Here is a 24,858-nt window from a genome sequence, read left to right on the forward strand (position 1 = left end):
ACCCCGGGTGCACTTGACACATACTGTCCTGGACCTTATACTATAACAAGTTATATATCAATTTGTTAAGTAACTCTTCCCCTTTCGTTTGATGTATCTATTATGAAGATTCGCTTACTATATGATTTAAAAAAATAATATAATCGCAAAGCCGAAAATATCGGCCCGCGGCACACTTCGGTTAAACGTAATGGGCCGAAAACATCGGCTCTCGGCACACTTCGGTTAAACGTAAAGGGCCGAAAATATCGGCTCTCGGCACGCTTTGGTTAAATATAGTGAGCCGATAATATCGGCCCTTGGCACCCAAAGGGTTAAGCCATCTTCCAAAAGAATAAAAATTCCATTATTATCATTTCCATTATTATATAATCACCAGCTGATCTAAATTCATTTTATAACTCCAGGTGTTGTAAACTTACTTTGCATAACAATCTCCTTAATATTAAGATTTTATTAAGAAATTATTATATTTTTTTATCTGATGATTCAATTTTACAACAGTTTATGTATTTATTATTTTTTTTTATCTGATGATTCAATTTTACAATAGTTTAAGTATTTCTATCTTATATATATATATATATATATATATATATATATATATATATATATATATATATATATATATATATGATAATTTGTTTTATGTTAATTTTAACTCTAAAATAGGTTGCTAGTTTCTCTTAAATTTAAAATCTATTAATTTATATATGTTTATTGTAAGTTATCAAAATTGCATGGGTGTATGTTCTTCTTCTTGTATGGATTCCTGTGTATGTGTGTACTTATGTGGTATAAACTCCTAAGTTATCTATTAATCTTTTATAAACAAACATAAAATAATATGAACTATTAACTTTTCAAAACAAAACTGTAACAACCTTTAAAAAGTCGCTCCTGAGACACTCAGGAACTTTGCACACAGATGCTCTGTAAGCTATACCATAATATGAACACGCAAAACATGCGGTGTTGACCGCCATGAAATCTATCGCCCAAATTTACGTTATGTGCGTTCACGGTTAAAAAATCACTTCTAGGAAAAATCCAAATACATGCATTTCGTTTAATTATGTGCAACATTCCATTGAGAGCACTTGTTTGGATTTGTCTCAGAAGTGATTTTTTTACCATGAACGCCCAACTAACGTGCATTTAATATGGACGATAGATCCCTGACGGTCGACACCTAATGTTATACTTTTGTTTTATTATACAACTAACAGGACACCTTTGTGCAAAATTTAAATAAGAAAAACTGTGTGGATTTGGAGTATACGCGATCTTTTAATAGTAAATTTTATAAATTTTAGTCTAATTTTTTAATTATTGGCGCCTTCAAACTGAAAACTGCAACGTTTACGCACAATACAAAATATAAAGAGCTGATAAATTCATGGTCCGGTCGAAAAAAATAACGTTAACTTCACGGTGGTTGTTCAGGTCCAGAAACATATGTTTTTGACAATACAACTGAGTAATTTCTTTTGTCTATTTGTAATACCAAAGTAAAGTAAAAAGCACAATAGAAAGTCTATTTTAGAAACGAGCTCCTCACGCCTGGAATTTAATGGGGTGATCAACCGAGGCGGAGAGAAAGAGTGGGGACAGAGCCGAGCAGTACCGATAAATCCCGAAAATTCCTGACAAACTCTGTACATGCGGCTGATAGCGACCTCAGTTCGGAACGGTTCTGATTTCTATTATCTTACGAATTAATGAGTCGTTTTATATCCGAATTAATGAGTCGTTTTATATCCGAACATATCTGCAAAACATAGAAATTATATCGAATTAATTATATTAATATAGAACTTTCTTTATAACTCCAAAGACACATTACACGAACATATCTGCAAAACATAGAAATTATATCGAATTAATTATATTAATATTGAACTTTCTTTATAACTCCAAAGACACTTTACAAAATGTGAGATGGTGCACAACGAATAAAATGTCATAATCTTTTTGTGCTATTGGAATATATTCAAATTAATAGGGCAAAAGCAACATATAATGTGGAGTCCTTAATTGGTAGTAAATAAATTAATAATTACACTACAAAATCTGTAATAAGAGTTATGTAATAGCTGTAATAAACTAAGGGTATTAAAAAAGATTAAAAAAGAAACTTTTGTGTGTGTGTGTGTGTGTGTGTGTGTGTGTGTGTGTGTGTGTGTGTGTGTGTGTGTGTGTGTGTGTGTGTGTGTGTGTGTGTGTGTAGTACACACACCACACCACTGCTACTGTCCGATGAGACGTTCTGAAAATTATTGATTGTTTGTTCTGAGCTATTTATAATTTTGGAGGGAAGACCAGTCAAATTTGGGATGAAACGGAAGTGGCTGGATAGTTGATAAGTCAAGCCAGCGTTTCTACGCCAGGTGCAGGGTTGCAGTGTTGGTTGACTCATATCTCCTTTCTGTGGCATGTCCTTTGATATCTTATCGTATTTTCTTTTGAGAACTTTAGTATTTGAAACACTTTGTTAAGTATTCATATTTTAGTAACCTCAAATTATTACGATCAAATTTTAACTTATAGCAATAGCAATATATTTCTCTGTCTGTTTTATAGCTACGCCACTGAATGTAACGAGGTTACTTTGTTACATTAGACTTCCTTACGTCTTTTTGGGTCTTTCGATACTCCGTTGTATTGGTTTATTTGTATGTAGACAAGAGTAATTGCCTGCCATTAATTACGTTGTAAAATCAAGGTTTAATGAAATAAATTTAATTGCGCTGAGTCCTGCAGCATCCAGCTTTAAAAATGTAATATATATATATATATATATATATATATATATATATATATATATATATATATATATATATATATATATATATATGTTGTTGTACCAAATTACTGAAATGTGTTTAATTCAGAGTAGAAGCTAAAAACACAGTGGTACATTTTAAGAGGCTTGTCACATTGATTGCCTGCAATAATTAAATTGTGCTGCATCCTGCAACATCCAGCTTTGAAAATGTAATTTAAATATATGTATGCTGTACTAAACTACGGAAAGGGGTTTGAAAATACAGTGATACATTTTAATAGGTTTGCCAGGTGCTGAACTAAATTAAATTCAGATGAGTACAGAGTGAGAACGCGCGGACTGCCCATTCCACTATTCTAATACACGGGCTATCTGTAGGTTGGCAGGAGGGGCCCCTCCATCCCCACTCTTTCTCTCCGCCTCGGTTGATCACCCCATTAAATTCCAGGCGTGAGGAGCTCGTTATTATAGAAGACCACCAAAACTCAGATGAGGGAATGAAGACTAATATGTTGTTGTGGTTGTTTATTCTGTTTTATCTAATCTGATTGCTAACCATTTACAGGTAATTCTAACAATTCAGCATGTGTTTAATTTTTAAGTAAAACATTGAACTTTCTTTTGTTATTTAGATATTCAATATTTCACTGGTAGAATACATTACAGCCTATTAATACTTTTAACAATTAGTTTAAGATTTGATAGCAGTATATAATTCATAAATAACTGGCCAATAACAAGTATGTAACCAAATACTCTTAGTACAAAAATAAGAGTACTCACCTTGCCTAGAGTAGGCTACCCCAAATATTGTTATTCAATAAACTTAAAGGGAATAGTTTTTTGGTGCAGTATAATAAGCGGCCACCAACACAATCAGATTATATGGAATCATCGGTATTCATGACCTCCAAAGGACTGAAAGCAAAATGCCAGACCAAATAACGTAATAGATATTTCAAAGAACAATCAGTTTTGAATCTTGGATATTAATGTATAGCCTAAGTTAAATATTAATATAATTTACAAATAAAAATGTAATATATAATTACACCAAAGCAATAACATTTATTTACCTTATGTATTTTCAAGGATAAATGTGACTGCTTGTGAAACAAAGAAGACATGTAAGTCACTATTCTTGCCGCCATTAGTCAATAAGGAACAAATGATTTTAATTTAAAATTTATTTCCAGACAAGTTTTTATTTTGAATAAATTTTGAACGATGATGTTGAATTGGATTAAGTTTTAGGCGTAATATATAGAAGCATTATTTTTATATGTAAAAGAAACCAATTTGTTTTTTAAATGTTATAAAATATACCTAAATTGTATTTAAAGTACTCTTGACCCGTGTAGTACGGTACTATTACTTCACAGGGTAGACATGGTTTTCAACACCTCATTACAAACTGGAAACCCCGGTTTAAAGGAGCTAGCTCCTTTTGTTGCAGCCATTTAAAACATTGCTCAGTGTTTATAAAAACATTTTGAGGCAATATAAGCATATTCATCGCCATTGTTCTTGTTGTTATTAACTAGTCTTAACCAACAGAAACGAAAAATAAGCGATAGCTATAACAGTAATGACATCACTAGCCTAAATAAAGAAAGCTGGCAATGGTTAATTGTGAATATCTATAGGTCAAATTGCATATTCGATAGTATCAATATTTAAAATTGATAATCACCATTCAATTTTGTTGGTGGCCGTTACACCAACAAAATACTATACTGCAGCTTAGTTTTTATCAATTTCTTTTTCATACCACTAACTTATAAGGTATACAAGTACATAGACTTAAGTAGGGCATTCCTTTTGTAGTCCTATTCATATTTTTTTTCCTGAAGATAAACTATTGGTAATAGAGAGCTTTGATTATATTTATTAAAAAAAGATAACCGATTTGTTGGCCTCAGGCTTCAGAGTTGCCCATATACCATAATCCAATTTTTTAAAGATTTTACAGGTGTGTGTACTTATGCCCACTACAATCGAAACCTTGATATTCATGACTATAAAAAAATACTTAAATCTAAATTTCAAACCAAATTATGTAATAGGAATTTCACTTAAAAATAAAGTTCTGCTATTTTTACATCTTATAAATTAATCATAAATAAAAGAACTATGTATGTTTATAAAACGTTACGAACAAAACAATGTAACATTTACTTACTTTTTACTATTTTCAAGGATAAATGACGTGTCTTGACTCCTTGTGATACAAAGAACACACACATACATCGCCATTATATTTATGGCCATTACTCAAATACCAAACACATGATTTTACTTTGAATTAATTTGGAACAATAATGTCGAACTGAATTACACTGTAGGCTTTTAACCCTCCAACTGCTCGTAGTATTTTCCTTAAACGCCAAGCAGCTTTTTCCTAGTTTTGCAAGCTTTCTTTCTAAAATCTGTAAAAGAGATTTTTACCCCAAACCTAACTCTATTTAACTTAATTACATTTAGAACACACAAACAAATACTTAATACTTTTTTTTGTATGTGCTTTCGATAGCAAGTAGCCAATAGAAGTTCCATCTTCAACGTTTCTAACTGATTTGGTATCATTTTGTTCATAATGAATATTATAATACAATGATATTAAGTAACTAGGGTAAATATTTTAATTTGAATATTTTATGGTGAGTGGGAAAATATTTTTGTTATTTGCATGTCAAAAAGGGGAGAGGTGTGCCTGATAAATAAAGTTCAGTATATAAATTTCAAATTCCAAGATGGCCTAAATGTCAAATATATAATGCTGTAGATGGAGCTTATATTGGTCACTGTTAAATTACATTAAAAACATAAAACCAATATTTAATACATTTTATTGTTTTGTGAGGCCTTTCGATATCCAAGATATCTTCTTCAGACACATCACAAAAGTAAATACAAAAAGTAAATTTGATTTTTAATAATAGTTAACATATGTGATTTAATATTAATTTGTCCTGTGTGGCGTAGTGTGTAAATATAATTAAATTATTACTGGTATTATACTATATAAATTTTGAATGTTATTTTTGTAATCTTTGTTTAAGTAATATTGAATTTTGAATTGGTCCATCTTCTTGATTTAAGGGGATTCCCTACTGAAAAATGACCAATTTTTACAAAAAAATTAAAATTAACTTTTATATTTATTTCAATTCTATGGCTTATTAGAAACCATAAAAACATAACATTTACTATAATGTAACTTTTCATCACTGTGAAAAAATATTTGAAGAGGAGCACGCACATCTACTTTTGGTCTAATCAGCCTGTGCCAGAACCAGACTCCAGCAATCCTTTTTTTAGTAATAATATAGCAAATATAGCCTTTTCTTTCTTGTTAGTGGTTTATTAGGCCTACATATGTCTTCAATATATAAATATACTATTCACCGACTACAAGTACCAGTATGGTAAGTTACTTTCATCTATAGCTACTAAATAGCTCGTGTAAACTTCAAACGCTGATTCCAGAAGATTTAAAATTTTTATATTTTTCACACAAAAGTTCTTATAACTTTTTAGCTATTAAAGCTAAAGCAGTGAAACTTTTACTACATATTATTTGTAATGTTGTACAACTTTTTGTGCATGGATATTATTACATGTTAAATAAAAGTTTTAATAAAAAATAATTAAAAATACTATTTATAAAAAAAAATTTTAAATGTTTTTGTCAAGCCATAAATTTAAAACTATTTGAGAAATAAACTTCGGCATGCACAAAAACTTAGTACTTGTCATGTTCTTAAAAATGAGATAATAAACAATAATATTAGTTCATTAGTTACAAAGTTATGAGACATTCAAAATCCCATGTATTTTTCTAAAAAAAAAACAACTCAAAAATTCCAAAAAGGAGGTAAATATATGTATATTTTTAAAATATAACAGTGGCAATCATTATTCTAGGACCAAAGGAACCCAAATATATAAATATTAAAATCATTAAACATGTTTGAATGAAAATCACTAGTTTCAGTAGGGAATCCCCTTAATAGATCATCTGTATTTGTTTGATTTATGTAATATGACTCCCATGCATTTAAATATTTTGGAGTGTTAACATGTTTTAATAGTTTTAAGTTTTTCTGTGATATAGTGTGTCCAGTATTGATGCAGTGGTGTGCGACGGCAGATTTTTCTTTTCTGTTGAATTTAATGTGGGAGCAATGTTCTGTATATCGTGTATGAATTTTTCTTCTTGTTTGTCCAATGTATTTTTTGTTGCAGTCATCACATTTAATTTGGTATATACCTGATTTATTAATAATTTCTTCTTCATCTTTTGGATTTTTCAATTTATTCTTCAATTGACTTGTTGTTTTATATGTGACGTTTTTATTTGTATGTTTTTTGAATGATTTTTGTACATCTTTAGATATATTTGTCCATGTAGTGCTTATCCAATTTGTGTTTGTGTCTTTAATAGGTAAAAGTGTTGTCTTTGACTTTTTGTCATGCTTCATTGCAAATATTTTCATGAGTCACTTTGAAATTTTAGTGAAAGAATCTCTACCATACTTTCCAAGAATTTGGATTCGATATTTTGACTGTATCTATTGTGGACTTCTGACTTTAGAAACACCAAACTTTTTGAAGATTATGTTTTTTCCCAAAAATTTATAAGTTGATTGAAAAAAATCTTTTTAAAAACTGCTGAAAACTGGTAAAATTGATATAGGGTGATAATTAACTGTCGTCCTTTTTAAGAATCGGGGTGATTTTGGCTTTTTTGAGAGAAGATGGAAATATTCCCGAATGAAAAGAGAGATTAATCAAATGTTCAAGCGACCTCAACAAGTGTGATGTACTTTGTTTAAGAAGCCACGTTGAAACATGGTTAAAATCATTTGATTTCATTGAAGGAAGATCTATCAGTCTGGCAATTTCCTCTTCTATGGTAGGAGCCAGAGATATGTAAGCTGCTAGATTTTGTACTAAAGTGGATTATGGCTGATGCTGCTTTGGGCTGAATCCTTGGTCAGCACCAACCAACGCAAACAAATGGTTGAATGCGTCCGTGATTTTGGCTGACTTGATTGTTTCCAATCTGAAGCTCAATTGGTCATTCAGATGGTAAACTTTTTGATGATAGTCCATGCAGTGTTTGAAAAATGAAATTGTTGGACTTGAACAATTTTTGCTGATGTATGCTTTTGCAGCTCTGATCACTTTTTTATAAATCCGTTGTAATTTTTAATAAAAAATTTGAAAGCCTCGTCTCTTGAATGGTTGTTGATTTCAGAGAAAAATCGAAATTCTCTCTTAAAACCAAAATATCTCTGTGGATGTCTGTAATCCATTCACATATTTTTATTGTTGCCTGTTAATGGATATTTTTAGGGGACAGCTCACAACCAGATTTTTGAATTGAAACTCAATGGGATCTCGAATTTAGGCAGTTCTAACTCTCTCTCAATCTCTCTAGAAAGAAAGAGTGTAGAAGAGCAATGTTTGAGGGCTTTGTATTTCTTGTTGTTTTGATTATTGGATCTCGTGCTGGTTTGAGACCACTCACAATGGCCTATTGGTCATAGTGATCTGAGATGACCATGTTGATCACAGACACCTGGAGATCAGTCAAGTTTGAGATGATGTTATCAATTGCCGTTGCTGAAGTACTGGTTGCTCTCGTTGGTGTTTATCGACCAGACAAGACCAAATGATTCTAACAAGTCAGTGAAATGTTTTTTGTCATGGGACCATCGATATCTAGGACGTCGATATTAAAATCTCCCATAACGATAAAATTTGGACCCTTTTTCATCATGTCAGTCAGAATTTGTTCAAATTTGGAAAAGAATTGTTTTTTATCTCCATTTGGGGACTTGTACACCCCAATTACTTGGGATTGTACTGTTGTTTTGGAATGTTTACCCCTGTTACTTCTAAGTCTTTGTCAGTTGTGCTGTCGATAGAAACAGGCGTAAACGAAAAATTGTTCTGAACAAAAACCGCTACACACCCACCTTTGGCTGAGATGCGACAGTATTTGTTAGTCAATTGGTAATTTTGAATGTTGAATGTTGCTGAATATTAAATCCATGTTCGGATATGACTATCAGGTCAGGAAGAAGCTCTTCGTACAAGAAGGAAAGTTCCATTCTCTTTTCTGTATGTCAAGCTGTCTGAAATTCTTTTTTAAATAGTTTTTAAATTCAATTTGAAGTCAGTCACTTTGTTATGGTGGCTAGTAATGGGTTCCCTAAAATCTTTGTTTATCTAGTATTATGTGATGTTGGTGTCCTGTGCTCTTAATGGAGTCATCGAATGTTTCAAAAAGCAACATCCTTAGCTGCTTTGGCATCTCATACAGATCGGGATTCGGTTCTCCTTCAGTTCTTGACAAAACAGTGGGCAGTAGGTGGCGAGGTGCAGTGACAAGTGTGGTATTGTGGCGGTGAGGGTCCGATGCCATATAGGCCAGATGCGCAGCCATGAGGCCCTTCAGTAGTCGCTTCCCACTCTCACGAAGATGTTGGCCGTGATAGGTGAATAACTGTTGACCGATGCGGCTAATGTCGAGTATCTCCACTCTCTCACTCTGAACACAAAGCTTGCTCATGTTGGCGTTTGCGACTCTGATGGTCTCCTGTAAAGGGTTGTTGGGGAGCAGATCTTGCCTTGGTGGAAATAAGGACATTATCAGGACTTTGGACATCATCCTACAGTTTTTAATTATTTCTTTAATTTTGGTGAAGATTATGTCTGGTGGGCACATCATTATTCTCTGAGATCAAACCGAAACGGTTGTCCAAAGGAGGGGCGGCATCTGGGATAGTGTTGAGGAAGCTGGTGCTGGGTTTGCAGGTTCCACTTAACCCATTATCACCATACTGGCAAGATGCCGGGCATTACTGTCACCTACAATAGTGACAGACTTGAATGGCCAGCACGGTCTCCTGGTTTAGCCATGTGTGATTATTTTTTATGGGAGCTGTCTCAAATCACTGGTTTATAATGATCGTCCCTGGTTCAATTGAAGAAACACATTCTTCAAGCTATCGCCAAATCGGTCAATATGGTAGAAAAAGGTAAATGAAACTTCATTCTGGTTAATGCAGTGTATTGACAGTAAAGAACACCATCTACTTGATATATTAAAAACTAAGTAAAAATTAAATGTAAATGTCACATTTTATTATATAAAAAGAATGAAATATATTGTATCTTTATTACTTTAATTTCAGTTTAATTTTTCAATAAGCAATGTCCTCTGCTCTGCCCTATATTTCCATTAAGATAAAAATGTACAGCGATTATAGCATGGAAGAGACCATTAAAAGTCCCTGTTGACTTCCCAAAATGTCTCTTCCCCCGAATGGTTCCGGTTTGATTTGGGTTTGGTTAGATGTACCATGACCCCCTTTTATTAAAGTTTCATGATTTTTATTTAACTTTTTCTTGAACATGTGTTTCATTCTCTATTCAAAAAACCAAACAAACATTTTTTACCCCGAACACCTCCCAACTTATTTTTCGGAATGGGGGTTTTGAAAACTCTGCTAAATAACATGATAAGCCTGGTATGAGGGTACAAGCACTTGCAATAGTTCCATTGAAATGAAAATGTACAACAATGCACAACATAACGCAATGGAAGAGATCCTAGACCTACTCTTTGGTAAGGTACTATAACCCCCTTTTTTAATTGTCTTATTTTGACTAAATGTTTTAAAACATGTATTTTAATGTCTACTTTTTAAACAACCAAACAAACATTTTTACCCTTCCTTATTGTCTATTTTCTAGTCAACTTACTCAACACAGCATATACGTATTAATGATTCATCACCTATGCAGCTGATAAAATCAAAGCTATCAATCTTGTAAAGAATTAACACACTGGCTTACTTTGACGAGTCCATGTGCCTGGTACCTCTCCAAAGAGGAGGAGTCAGGGGATAAAACATATGTCATATTAACCATTGGGAAAAGGAAAGCACCTGTAAAATTTAAAAACAAAACTGGATCTGGGGGGAAATGAAATGAAATGAAAAATGTCTTTATTAGAGGCGAAGTTAGGACTATAAAGTCCTCTCTACCACTTAACCTGGAAATGGGTGACTCTCCAGACCTGAGGGAGTACTGTTTTAAGAAAAACTTGATAAATTTAAGATAATGATGAAGAATATTAAATAGTTTTACCAAAAAACTTATTTGTACTTTTAAATTAAAAACATTAGCATAATTAGTAATTTTTAAGTTAAAAAACAGTACACTATATTCACGTACTCTTTTTCTATCACATTTTAAACACTCGTGAGATAATTGATAGTCGTTCCTTTGTGAGCCTCTTGGGCGCATTATGAAGGTATGTAACGTATTTCCTGCCTGTATCTTTCGTGTTTTTGGTAGGTGTTGTAAATTATTCAGTACAATTATGAATCTCGATAAACTAATCTGGTTATAAAGAATTAAATTCAGTCTGTTAAAATTAACTTTCTGTCTAAGATATTTCCAGTATTATTGTGTAGTTTGCCTTGTGCTCCGACCAAGAAAATGTATCAACGAAAACCAATTTAGATCATAAGGCATCTTCTTTTGGCTCTTTTCATTTACCTTTGATCTAACCAAATTTGATTACCTTACAAACACCTGATTACCTGTGCAAACATTCACGGCTTTGTACAATTAAGTAGTTTTTATAACATTGTTTAATAGTATTTTCATTGTATTAGATAGTTTATTGATCATTGGTGCAATCTAAATTTAAAATTATGAAATAACTTTGTCTATGCTATCTGCATTACACCACTGATCAAGTACTTTACAATAATAATTTTCTAAATTTTAAATGTTATCAAATGTTTCTGCCTTTTTGATGAACTTCAGTTGAAAGTAATAACAACTGTTAGGTATTAGTTCACTTTGTATTATGTTTCATAGCGCAGTCTGCCGGATAGAAATTCCAAAATCAACAAAAATTTATAAATAAAACATTAATTAAATAAACAATTTAAATTGGACAGAGTTATAAATCTAAACCATTCTCGATTCTCCTCCTACACACACAAACAATTTTATCAAAATTGGTCCAGTCGTTTAGGAGGAGTTCAGTGACATACACACGCACACAAAGAAATATACATATATACAGGGTTTGTCCGGAAAGTAATAGGACTGAGTCAATTAAAAAAAATGTATTGAGCAAATCGTTACAATTCTTTACAAACTTTCAAGATAGGCTCCTTCTGCGTCGATGCAGTGCTGCCAGCGCGATTTCCAAGCATTGAAGGCGTCACAGAAGCCATTCTCCGGAATAGCCTTGAGAGCCGCGGTACAAGCTGCTTATATCTCCTTTGTCGTCTCAAAATGCTTGCCTTTTTAGGCGAGAAAACAAAAAAAGTCTGGGGGGGGGCCACATCTGGGCTGTAGGGCGGCTGTGGAAGAGTTGGGATGCCGGCCTTGGTCAGGTAGCTATTCACAAGAAAGACGGTGTGAGCCGCAATTTCTGGTCGCCAGTGAGCACTTTTGGGACCATCTTCGCACACACTTTGCGCATGTTCAAATGCTCCGTCACAATTTCATGAACGACAGATTTCGGTAAATGTAACATCTGGGCAATTAAATGAATACTTAGTCGACAGTCTGAGTTCAAAACTTTGCGCACACGAGTCACATTGTCGGTGTTTGTCGAAGTCGAAGGTCTTCCAGCAAGGTCTTCATCAGCGACCTCTTCCCGGCCCTCCAAAAAGGCCTGGTGCCACCGAAACACACCACTTCTTGCTAAAGCAACATCTGGGTAAGCCTGCTTGATTATATCAAATGTCTCTGCCGCAGATTTACCGAGTTTCACACTGAATCTAATCGTGTACCTCTTCTCTAACGAACGCTGCATTTTCAGCTTGCACCACTCACAAAAAACACGTCACTTGAAAATGCCTGTTCTGACTCTTCAGGTGCTCGGAGACAACTGACCAGCCGCTTGTTCGTTAGCTAGGAACACCCTCTACCGAATCCAGTCGTTGCGCGCACGCTCCGAAGTACAGTCTCGGCAAAAGAAAATCAGTCCTATTACTTTCCGGACAAACCCTGAATATATATATATATATATATAAAGATTTAGCTTAAGATGGCTCTATTAAAACTGCATATATAGCTAAATAGGCTTAAAATTTAATTAAAATCTAAGAAACATTTTTAAAGTAACAGAATTTCAAAGGGAAGTCCTAATTTTTTACTAATCTAATTTGATTTATTGTGCTGTTCAGTCTGTATAATCTTGTAGGCCAATGGGTTTTTTTTATAAAATAAAATTCCTATGGCATAGTATGATCATGACTGCATATTAATTGCCAATGAAATATTATATAATTTATTATTTCAACACCATGTTTGCAATAGTGTCTATTGATTATACCACACAAATACAGATCTGATTTTAGCAGTGAAAGGATGGCCAAAAGAGTATTTTTAAGAACACACCACTTTATAATTAACCATAGAATCTGGAGTCCACATAACCTTAAAAAAATTACTAACATTTTTAGCCTGGCATACAAGTATGTGTACCATGTTGTTATCTACATATGTATCGGGTATCATTAATATCAAAGTAAATTTGTTTTTTTATTTATTTGGAATAATAATTTATTGGTAGAATAAATAATTAATGTTGTGTTTTAATTTTTTTGCAGCCCATAAAAACCATACAACAATAGCGTATATAGTGGATGATTTTGTTTTAGATGGATGACGATATAAAACTTTGGAAAAGGCGAGCACGCAGCTATCAACAAAGTTGTTGTAATAGTTTTTGTGATAGAATTTATGATAGAGTCAATGAAGAACAACTGGCTTTCAAAGTTGGCTATGCTCTTTATAATGCACCTACTGAGATAGATGAAGATACCAAAACTGCAGTGTATACAAAGGCTCAAGAGAGTCATATAAAGTTAGTCTGTGATAAGATAAAATCATTACACCCAACAGGAGAAAACTCATTCTATATTTCCTATTTATACATTGTGATTAGATTAAGGAACAAAAAAAATGATGAAGGTATTCAAGTATTATTTCGTATTCCTACGTTTGAAGAAGGTAAGCCTATTTTAGACAATCATAATTTTATTGATCCTAAGCCAAGGAGATATGAAACTTGGAATGACTATCTACGAAAAAACAAACTTCCAAAATGTGATATGTGCTATCCAGTGAACGGAATCTATTCAGCCATAGATGGTAGTGTTGAAATTCAGTTTGGAAAATCACCAGCCTGTGACACCCGCACAGCAGTGTTCACCAGTCTCGATGTGTCCAGTACTGTTTTGTTGGTTGGAGCCACTGGAGTCACCCTTGTATCTCTGGCAGTCCCTGTTGCTGCACCATTTGTTTGGGGTGCCACAGCTACAGTGCTTGCATCCGGGACTTACGATACAGCGAGAAATTTTTATCGCCTTCATGACATCAAGAAGCATGGAGAAAGTCTTGGTTTAAAGAATCCTGATTCCAGAAGTGCTTGGTTAAGTTTGGCAGGTTCCGTTGTCGGTATGGCCTCTATAGGAACTACTGCTTTGGCTAAGGGGGTTGTTGCTACAGAATCAGCAATCAGTCGAGCAGGGCTCATGACGTTAAGAGTGCTCAATGTCTCTTCTCTGGCTATCAGTGGTATTGGAGTAGTCAACGGAATTATAACATTGGTGATGAAACGCATTAACGGAACATTGGAAACAGCCGACATCCTGCAGTTTACTTCAGCTTGCCTTTTCTTTTTGAACGCGTTGGTTACTTATAATCTGGCTTGTAGGTTAATAGAAGAATTAGCATTTTCTGATTTGACAAATCTATTTAACCTTAGAGAAAATGCAAGTTTTCGAGCTATAAAAGACATTATGGAATTCAATGATCTAACAACCTATAGTGTTTTGAGACAGCTTGTTGTAGGTATCAGGTCATTATTGAGTCCTGATATCGGTATAGATGACCTTGAGTCTTTGGCACTCACAGTAAATTCTCTTTTGATGAAGAGAAGTACAGGAACAATAAGTAAGGACAAGTTTTTTGTAGAGATGATAATCATTATTCATAAAATTTGGAAAAGATATGAAAATGTCATCTTATCAGTAATTGAAGACGTTAAAAACACATTCAAAGTTTCATATTGGCAGGAGATAATACCGAGACAAGCATCAACAAATTTAGAAATTCCACGTCAAATGTGCAAAGAAGTTGATTGGGTTATTGAGACTTGTGGTATCAGTCATCATTCAAATGAACATAGAAATCTCATGACCTTCGCCAGAGCTTTTGCTACAACTTACGGGTTAACTACGGATCAGGAGTTCATAAATCGATTCAAATTCTACTGTGACTGTATTGTAGCTCAATTCAGGGAGGAAAGGGAAAATTATGAAAACGATCTTGACTCTCAAGTGTCAGATAAAGATTTTGTAAGAAGTGATTTTGATAGATCATATGGGATAGAAGATGACAAATACAAGTTCTTTTTTAACAAAGCCTTAGATAAGGTCAATCATCCTGACTTTTTGGGTAATATTGACGAGCTGTACGAAAACCTTCCTAGGATAGAAGAATCTCACACACACGTTCCATATTTGCAGACAACAAAAAGTAAGATTTACACCTTCTGTGGCCCGTTAAATGAAAAAGAACTAACAAACGATTATTACTGGGACAAGGCTAGTGATTTATCAGGTATTAAAACTGATAGTAAGAACTCTGTAATGAATAGGAAAAATGATCTTGTTGTTATTCAACCAATTAGTAATTCAGAGGTGGTTGATTCAGAAACAAACCAACTCCTTGCTATAGTGATTCACACAACATATCTAAATTACTGCCACATGGGCCTATTGGTAGTGATACTTAAGTGATACTGTTCAGTAGTTGAATCATTTCACTGTAGTGATTAACACCACTTAGCGTATCAACCATCACCGCTTATGAATTAAAGCTATCAAAAGCAATGCTTTGTTTAAAGTTTGTTATTGACGATGGATGATTTAAATAGGTATTCAGAGATTTGTCATTGTATTGTGTTACAAAAATAGAAAAAAATGAAATCTATCTTCTTGTAAATTTAAAAAAATCATAATACATAAAGCTAAACTAAATTTGAGAACAAAACCTTGTTGAACGTCAAAAAACAAAGCAATACCTGACTGGTACATCAACAGCCTGAAGTCCAGACTGTTGAAAATAAACGCAGACAATGTCATTGCTCAGAACCAAGAGTAGTACTACACAACACATGTCAAATGCCCCAGAGAAGGTAGAAGACTGGAGAAAAAAATCAGTGTCTCAACTTCCTGTGGTATTGCGGTATGTTGTCTGAAACAATAGTACAGGACGGCGATGATCTGGAGTGGGAGGGATAAGGGCAGACGCCCTTGATCGTACATATTGGTCCTAGTTCATGGTGTGCGTACAAATTGTATTGACAGAGTTTTATTTGATTGTTGAAAAATTTTTAAGTTTATGTTGTTAATTCTTTATTTATAATTGGTTACCAAAGTGGCCTAACTTCAACAGAAACACTTGGTGTTTCTCCTGCTAATTTTATATATGTAGTCGATATGTGTAAGTTGCAAAAAAATTACCCTCATATATTTTACGGCTTCATCTCATTTGTGTGTTCATCTAGTGGAAGATAATTCATACTACTACGCTTTTTTCATAATTTTTTTTGTCCTAAAGGGAAGGAATTCAACCTTCATTCATCAGAATGCCCAAATCGCTAATAACAAAGAGGAAGAATTGTTTCTCATGTTATGAATTGATTCCAGAACTTTTTGTAGTGAATGAGACTGGCTTCAGGAGAACCATTCACAATAATTTCCATATTATAAATTAGTGAGTTCTTTTGGTAGAAAAATTAACAAAGGAGAAATTGTAGGGATATTTTAAACAACATTTAAACTTCAGTGAATGGAATTTCCATTTACTGTCAAGAAGTATTGCAAAACGCCCGCTGTCAAAATTAAATTGGCTTCAGGATTTTCAAAAGTAATCATTATCAGAATATATCACTACCAACAGTTGTGGAAGATTTGCAGCATTTAGTAACACTTTCCTCTTTCATTTTAATGTGTGTTGTCCCCTAAAAACAAACTGGAATTGTTTTTTAAACAGAAAAAACAAATTCTTGGTTAATACCTGGAATTTTAATCTCACATGAGAGACTTAAGTTTCTATCCTAGATTCTAACGAGCTCAAAGGATGTTTATTTTTTTTGTAACCAAAGCTTCTACAACCTAAGATGTCACAAAATCAATTGAAAACTCAAAAAAGCTTGTAAAATGATAAAGTTTACTACTTCAAATCAGATATCTCAAAATTGACAGTAAACTTATTACAAACATAGAAAGTAGCTTATGAGTTAAGTTCTTCTCTGAAGTAAGCGGACGAGAAAGATCTGAATCTTGTCAACAACAGATTGAAGCAACAAGTGGGCAGAGCTTGGCGGACTCTATGATGCTGTGACTCCAGTCAGAACTGTAGGTTCTCCATGTTGTGCAACAACTAGTGGCTAAAAAGACAAATTATATAAATTTCTTATCGACTTTCAATGTTTTATCTATTTCTCAAAAGTCTTTGATTGTAGATCATCACAGTCCGTTGAAAAAACTCAGAATGTATGGTATAAAAGGTGTGTACATTTGTGGCTGAAATCTTACCTCAACAATAGAACTCACTTAGAATTAATCATTGAAAGTTTCAGAACTGAGATATGGATCAATAAGCTCCTTGCTATTTCTGATTTGTGTCAATGACCCTGGTTCATTGCTTTTTCCCGGGCAATTGGTGCAGTATGCTGATGACACGACTTCCCTATTCAGATCTTATGTAAGAGAATTACTGGAAATTCAAATGTTCAGTGATTTGAACTGTGTACATTTCAACGAACTAAATTTGCAAACCAATGTAAACAAGGCAAATTATTTACAATTATGTCTTAAGATCGAGAAACTCTGACTTTGGTACGTCAGTTATAACTGATGAGGTCATTCCTGAGAAGTTTGACCATGTAAAGTTCCTAAGGATGTATCTTTATTAAGGTTTGACCTGGGATTTTTATGTGAGTTCAGGTTGTGCCAAGATATCCTAAGGAATTTATGCTTCGAGAAGATAAAATTTTGTCCAACGCAGGTACCGCTCATGGCATGCTATGGTTGTCCAACGCAGGTACCGCTCATGGCATGCTATGGCTTTATTTTTTCTTATCTTCTCCTAAGAGGGTGGGAAAGATGCTCAAATTCTGAGTTCACAAGAATCTTCAGATTGCAAAAGAAGTTGTCTCAATAATCTCAAAATTACACTCCAGACAATCGTGCAAACCAGGCTTTATTCTACTACATTTTTCAATCTGCTGTATTATGTTCAATAGTAGTCTTAAACGGGCCATTAACACATTCTTACAAAACAAGAGGCAAAGATAGCCGAATAGAACAGCATCAAACAATAGTATGGTATATGATCGCCTTCCTTCACAGACAGGTTCGCATTTTGTTAATAGTCTTCATGAGTCCAAGCAACCCAATCACTAAAACACGGATTCAAGTATTTTTTTTTGGTATCAAACTCCTATTACTCTCTGGGAGAGTTTCTCACACAACTGGGAGAGACTTTTGAGTTGAGCAGAGGTGGTCCAGCCTGGCATTAGATATGTATGTACGTAAGGAGTGGATTTATCGTCTTTTACACATTGTATTTAGCATTATGTTGTCAACTCAATATAGGAATATTGTATTTTATTTTATTCTTTTCAGGCCAACAATGTGTGGAGTAATCTTTTACTTTTCCACTAGCACTTTTTTCATCTTGTTTTTATTTTCTTTAACTTTCACATTTAGTGTTCTTATTGTTTTACCCATATACTCTATTACAAGAATATATTATACTTTAAACATAGATTTTAAGCACTGTGTACTACTTTTTTGGTTTGGTTTTAATGAGGTTTAACCTAAGAGTGAATCTTGTTTAATAAGCGGTTCTAACATTGTATTTTCTGCTTATTGTTCTAGTTTTCTCTGATTATACTGGCACATAAGGGATTGATATGTATGAGAACTTATATATATATACTTATTATTATACTTATATATTTTGGACTTATTTATAACAGACTGAGTGTACCCATTTTTTATAAGATCTGATGCCACATATTTTCTTCTTTTAACCCATCTTTATCTGAGCACACGCTCTTTGAATTGTTAAACAAAGAGTAAGCAACTCCTTCTTTGATAGATTTTTGACGGTTCAATTCAAAATTTAGATATGGACCCATGTGTTTTCTTATGATAAATCTTTGTCTTAAAAACATCCCTATCCCTCATATCTTGAAAGGAAGTTTGTTTTGGACCTGCTTGATTAGGTGAATGGAGAGAGAAATGCGTTAGACAAAAAGTCATTTAGTTGAGAGTAGGCAGAAAATGCAATGTTAGAACTGCCTTAAAACACAAAACGCTCTTAGACAAAGTCTTGTAAAAACTATATTTACAGTATAACATATATTGTAATAGAAAATACATAGGTGGGACAAAAAGACCCCTAAATTTGAAACTTCAAGGATATAAAGACAAAACAGTAAAAGAGCCAGTGGAAAAGTCTAAAACTGCTCAAAATTGCTGGTCTGAAAATCGTTTAAAGTGGGATCAACATAATGCATTCTGAGAACAATTTTGTCAAATATAAATTTATTGAGGCTTCATACATTGCACTACCATATCAGTCGTAAAATCAACATTCAGTTAAAGTTAGACCACTTACCAATATTGAAAAAAAGAATTAACTATAAAACCTACAAAATTTCATCAATCTTCACTTGGTACCACGAAAGTGCTGACATTGATTTTCTCCCCAGTCTTCTAACTTCCTTGGGGGTCTTTCATGTTGTGTTGGCAAGTTCTTTGCCACAAATTTCAAATATTTGTTGCACCCTTTTGTATTAAGATTTTTGACACCCGATAAAGAGGATGGATTTCAGACCTCGAATCATTCTACTTTTGCAACATACAACTATGGCAAATGGCTGAAATCTATTCTCAGAAGCAGTAAATCACCAAGCTTTTTGCTGTAATGGTTTACAATACAAAGCTAAACTTCTGTCATATTGCCAGTGATACTGAAGTAGGTTTTGGACCAACAAACCAATTTGTTTCCACAGTATACCACATATTTAAAATGTTTTACATGTAGTTACTAGTGGTGGGCTTTCCAGTTACCTGTTGTAAATGGTTCCAGTTAAATCCGAGGAGCTCAGTGGAACTTTGCACAGTTTCCAAAACAGTATTATAAATTTCTGGAATCGTACCTGTTTCCTGTTAATGAACAGCAGAATCATTAGCACAGTGAATATTTTATGTTTAGTGATTTTAACTAGTGTTTTGTACCTTGAATAACTATACAACTTAACTGTTAATTTTAGTTCATACAATGTGTTTGGTATTATTAGAAAGAAAATCAATTTAAACGCACAAGTCTTAAATAACTTATTAACCATAAATTAATATATTTTAAATTAAACCCTCTTAAGTGCTACAATCCCACTGTCTATGTTTGTTTACACCAAATTACATCCAAATGGTTTATTCAATAAATTTGTAGTTTATTTACGAAAACTCAGGAATTGCTCTCTTCACTAACAAAACTGGAAGTACTACTTCATGAGCTTGGAAAAAAGTAATAACAGTCAACTGACTCAGTCAGCTGTTGGCGTGTTTACTTCATTCCGTTTGTCCGTTTGTTTATTTATTTCAATGGTCAAAACCAATTTACATAGAATACATTGCTTATATAAAAAAATGGCTCAAGATAAAATATTAAAATAATTTAAAGTATATAACACTGAACAGTAAACAACATTGTCCAGCGCCAAATGCCTAGTAACTTCAATGCATTTTTTCCTGTATAATATAATTTGTTATGTGTATATTTTCCAGACAATTAGATTTAGTTTTATCAAATTTGTAACTTAGAAAATCTTTTATCAAATTTGTAACTTAGAAAATCTTTTATCAAATCTGTAACTTAGAAAATCTTTTATCAAATTTGTAACTTAGAAAATCTGTTTTAATCATTTCTTTATTCTATTATTTTAAAGGCAGAACAATAAGTAACAAAGTTTTTCATCTCATAGAACATGTGTTTAGAATGTTATTTTATATTTTAAAACATTTTTGTATTTATAAAATAACATTTAAAGAAGCCAAGTAATATGTCTGAGGGTCAATATTATGTTTGAATTTTGGTTATTTCTTTGTTGTTATTTTAAGTGTTTTGGGATTAGTCATCAATCATAAATTATGTCAGGTAATTAAAAGATGAGATAATGGCATTAATTAAAACAACATTGTTCTTTTTATTTTGCTGCTCTTACTCAATTCAGCAATAGTGAAACATCAATGTTTGGAATTCACCATTAACTGAATAAATGGGTTATTTTATTAGGTTCATTCGGTTATCACAGATTGCATTTTACTACCCACTACTAGTACTTTCTATATGTGGTTTAGCAGTAATTCAGAAGTAGCTGATTGAATAACATGTTCCCAATTTATTACACTAATGATTCACACCACATCTTAGCTACTGTCACGTGCATTTACAACTAGTTATATTAGAATAATATAGAATTAGTACTTAAAATTAAAAAATGAGTAACTTTTTTATAGAGTGATTTATATTTTATACCTATATAACTTACAAATGTGCCTATTTTTGCTCCAGATTGGCAAAAATTCAATTTGTATTGAAGAAACTCAATATGGAAATAATTTAAAAAAAACTATAGTGATACCAATTAAATCATTAATGAAAAATAGTCACACCTCACAATAACTATCTTATATATCATTGCATAATATAATGATTATTTCAAGTACTATTTTAAATCTATAAATAATTTAAAGATTAACCCTAGGAGCATCTATGGCAAAGTGCACACTGTTTTTAACACAGTTTACAAATTTGATTTCTATAACTAAACAAAATCTTAACCTGTTCCGATAGGCCATAACTGTCAACTTGTCTAGGGTGTACTAGAGTAAGAAAAATTATCATTAATGGATTTCAGAGAGTAAATAACACTTTTTAGTTGTAAGATCATTTATTACCTTGTAATACTTTCTTGGCTTTAAAACTCTATATTCAGATTTTTTAGAATTTTCACAAAGTATTATAATTTTTTTAACACAGATACATGCAAAGTGCTACTTCAAATTTAGTGTTCTCATAAGTGGTTTCTTTTCTTTTACTCTTACTCCGTGTTGTATTTGAGCACATAAAGCAGTGGTTTGACTATTTAATTTTTTATAATCATTCTGTCACTAGGAGTCAGCCTTGCATCAATGATCAATGAATTGCAAGAACCGAGAATAGCATATAAATGGACTTGGCACGAGAAAATTACAGAACATTGGCAGCAAAGCTGTGATTATATGTTCAGTCGAACTAGGAGCCAGTACCTTACAGCAATAATTACTTTGAACATTTTACAGTAAGTAGTACTGAAGAAATCCACTAGAGAGCGTAAACAGCCATAGTATATTATTTGAAAAGCCCATGATGGACGGTTAAACCATTATTACTCTTTTGGGATAAACTGCTATAACCCGTCAATGTTCTTTTGGAACCTCTTTCAGCTAATCAATAGGTTAAACTTTACATCCATATAATATATATTTAGGAATGACCATAGTGTTATATATAAAACTATTATATATATGATTTCAGCTGTGGCTCTTAGGGTTAAACAAATTCTGTATATAAATTTCTGTAAATGTGTAGAAAATATATTTTTCAAGCTTGATCAGGAATAAGCTTCCCGTTTAAAAAAGCTAATTAAATAAATAACTTAATTTTTAGGTCCAAATAATAAGAAAAGATAATAATTCTTGCAAAATTATTTAGATACTGTTACAATTACCTAACTGTAGTAGGTTTTGAATAATTTAATAGTTTATTATATTTGTGTTAGATTTAAATATTTTTTCAGATATTAAGTTTGACCGTACTTTTCTAAAATTGTTAAAAATCTATAGAATCATAATAACTTTTTCATCGTGAAGGTCCCGAAATGCTGGCCAATTCTGATCAAAATGAAATATGCGGGAAAAAACTATGGATAAACTTCATTAAGATTCTTTTATAGTTATTTGTTGTATTTTTTTATGTTGTAGTTTTTTTTTGCGAAGAGGATAGATTTCAATCCTCATGTTGTGTTAACTTTTTATTACCTATAACGATGGCAAATGTCCAAAATATTGTACACATCTTTTGATGAGAGTTTTTAAAAAGAATAACCACATAGCTTACAATGACTTTTTAGATATTTTACAGTGAATTATGTATTATGAAAGATCAATAAAAATAATATGATATACATAACATTTAATATTCTGCATAAATTTAATTTTATTAAAAAATTAAGTAACCACCAAAAGTTAAACTTGTTATTAGGGTGATAAATCAAAAAAAATAATTATAAAAATAATGTTGTAATCTCATTGATTCATATTTTACACCTATTTTATTGCTAATAAATCCGTAATAAATAGAAAATCAAAATTTTGGTAAGTCTAAGTAAATAATAAAATATTTGTAAATGACTGTTTATAAAAAAAACCTGTCAGAATACATCACAGTGTTTAATAAGGTTTAATATTCTTACAACAAAAGCATTTAATGGTAAAGGTAAAACCAAAAGTATTAAGAATACTCAAAACTTATAAAAGAGAAACAAATAAAACAATTAAGCAACACAGATTTTTGTTACAAGGCTAAAAGTAGGAAACAAATCGAAGACATAAAAACTAATCTAGTACTGTACTTTGTAACTTTTGGTATATTTTGCATTATTTAGATGACTAATTAATATATAATATTATATAATATATATAAAATATATACAATACAATATTTTATATATATATATATATATATATATATATATAGAGAGAGAGAGAGAGAGAGAGAGCTGCAGCTCTGAAAAGATTTAATAAACTAAAATGAATGTATACAAATATTATTTTTATTATTTTAGTATGATAATTATTGATTCTGACTTAATCACTGAACTGAATCATGTCATTTAGGCTACTAATGCTTATATATACCAAAAATGTTTAATAAATGATATAATAGTTTATTAGTGGTGAAAGTCTTATCTGTTGACATTTTGTTGTTGTAAAACGGTCTTTGGAAATTTTGAAGATTTATTGTTTAAATAAATATATATTTACCCTCTCACATATGGACAGAAACAGACTGTTGGCCAGATTCTAGTTCCATGAATAACAATAATGATGACTCATCATAAGCTAAAAAACATGTAAAACCCGTAACAAGTATTTTGCTCTTTACGTTTTTGACTTAACAAGTAGATGATGTAGAACATTGTCACGTTTATATTTTTTATTTTGTACACGTATTCTTTAATGTTCATTATATTTTAATGCTGTTATTAATATGGCAAGCTCAAATTGTCTAGTAACAGCTTAATTTAACTTTTAATTGAAGCATTGTGTTAAATTATATTGTGTTTATCTCCATAAAAATGTTTATAACCTATACTGTACTAAAATCATATTTATTTTAATTTAAAAAACTAATTTTGTGTAAAGTAAAAACTAAATCACTATGCTTTTGACATAAGCACATGATGAATAATGTTGCACATTGGCTCTGTCCAATATTTATGGAGGGGAATGATAAGCCATAAGAGAGGTAGTTTTGCTATAATTCATTTTACAATAACTTTTGAATAATTTTATTGATGTAAGACATTAATTAATTAAAATTAACCTGTCCTGCCTAGGCCATTGATATATCGCTAAGCTGGTTTATAAATGTAGGTACTTAATGTACCCCAGAAATGTAAAGCAACACCTGAGTTGCAATAAGCTGGTAATAATCTAATACTTAGATTAGCTGTATAATGGACTGTTTATGTAGCCTTACACCATATAAAAGAGTAAAACAGTTGTTATCAATGATAAAAATTTAGTACAAGACATTGAGGAAATTTGTTTAAGTAGAGTTGTGTTTTGAATCTCTAAGTTTCCTAGAATATAGTTTACTTTTTTAATGTG

At 32.2% G+C, this 24,858-nt stretch overlaps 1 protein-coding gene across 6 annotated transcripts; it reads left to right on the plus strand.

Annotated features, from left to right (window-relative positions):
• Positions 1 to 1,502: 1,502 nt before the first annotated feature.
• On the plus strand, positions 1,503 to 23,703 carry LOC124366113. 6 transcript variants are annotated; one of them, XR_006922778.1, is made up of 4 exons: positions 1,503 to 1,537; positions 3,251 to 3,353; positions 13,498 to 17,917; positions 17,954 to 20,313. XR_006922778.1 is itself a non-coding variant. In XM_046822425.1 (4 exons), exons 3-4 carry the CDS (start codon positions 13,498 to 13,500, stop codon positions 22,267 to 22,269), a joined length of 2,136 nt encoding a protein of 711 aa, XP_046678381.1. In that variant the 5' UTR covers positions 1,503 to 1,537; positions 3,251 to 3,353; the 3' UTR covers positions 22,270 to 23,703. The 6 variants fall into 6 exon arrangements, 5 of the variants coding, with proteins under 5 accessions (XP_046678381.1, XP_046678390.1, XP_046678351.1 ...); XM_046822425.1 differs by lacking the exon at positions 17,954 to 20,313 and adding an exon at positions 22,100 to 23,703 and having other exon boundaries at positions 13,498 to 15,463; XM_046822434.1 differs by lacking the exon at positions 17,954 to 20,313 and adding an exon at positions 22,100 to 23,703 and having other exon boundaries at positions 13,498 to 15,379.
• The last annotated feature ends 1,155 nt before the right edge of the window (positions 23,704 to 24,858 follow it).

This window comes from Homalodisca vitripennis, chromosome 1 (assembly GCF_021130785.1).
Source record: "Homalodisca vitripennis isolate AUS2020 chromosome 1, UT_GWSS_2.1, whole genome shotgun sequence".
Lineage (NCBI taxonomy): Eukaryota > Metazoa > Arthropoda > Insecta > Hemiptera > Cicadellidae > Homalodisca > Homalodisca vitripennis.

Excerpts from the sequence above, each read along its gene's own strand:
- LOC124366113 (XM_046822395.1), top strand. The coding sequence starts at position 13,498 with ATGGATGACGATATAAAACTTTGGAAAAGGCGAGCACGCAGCTATCAA.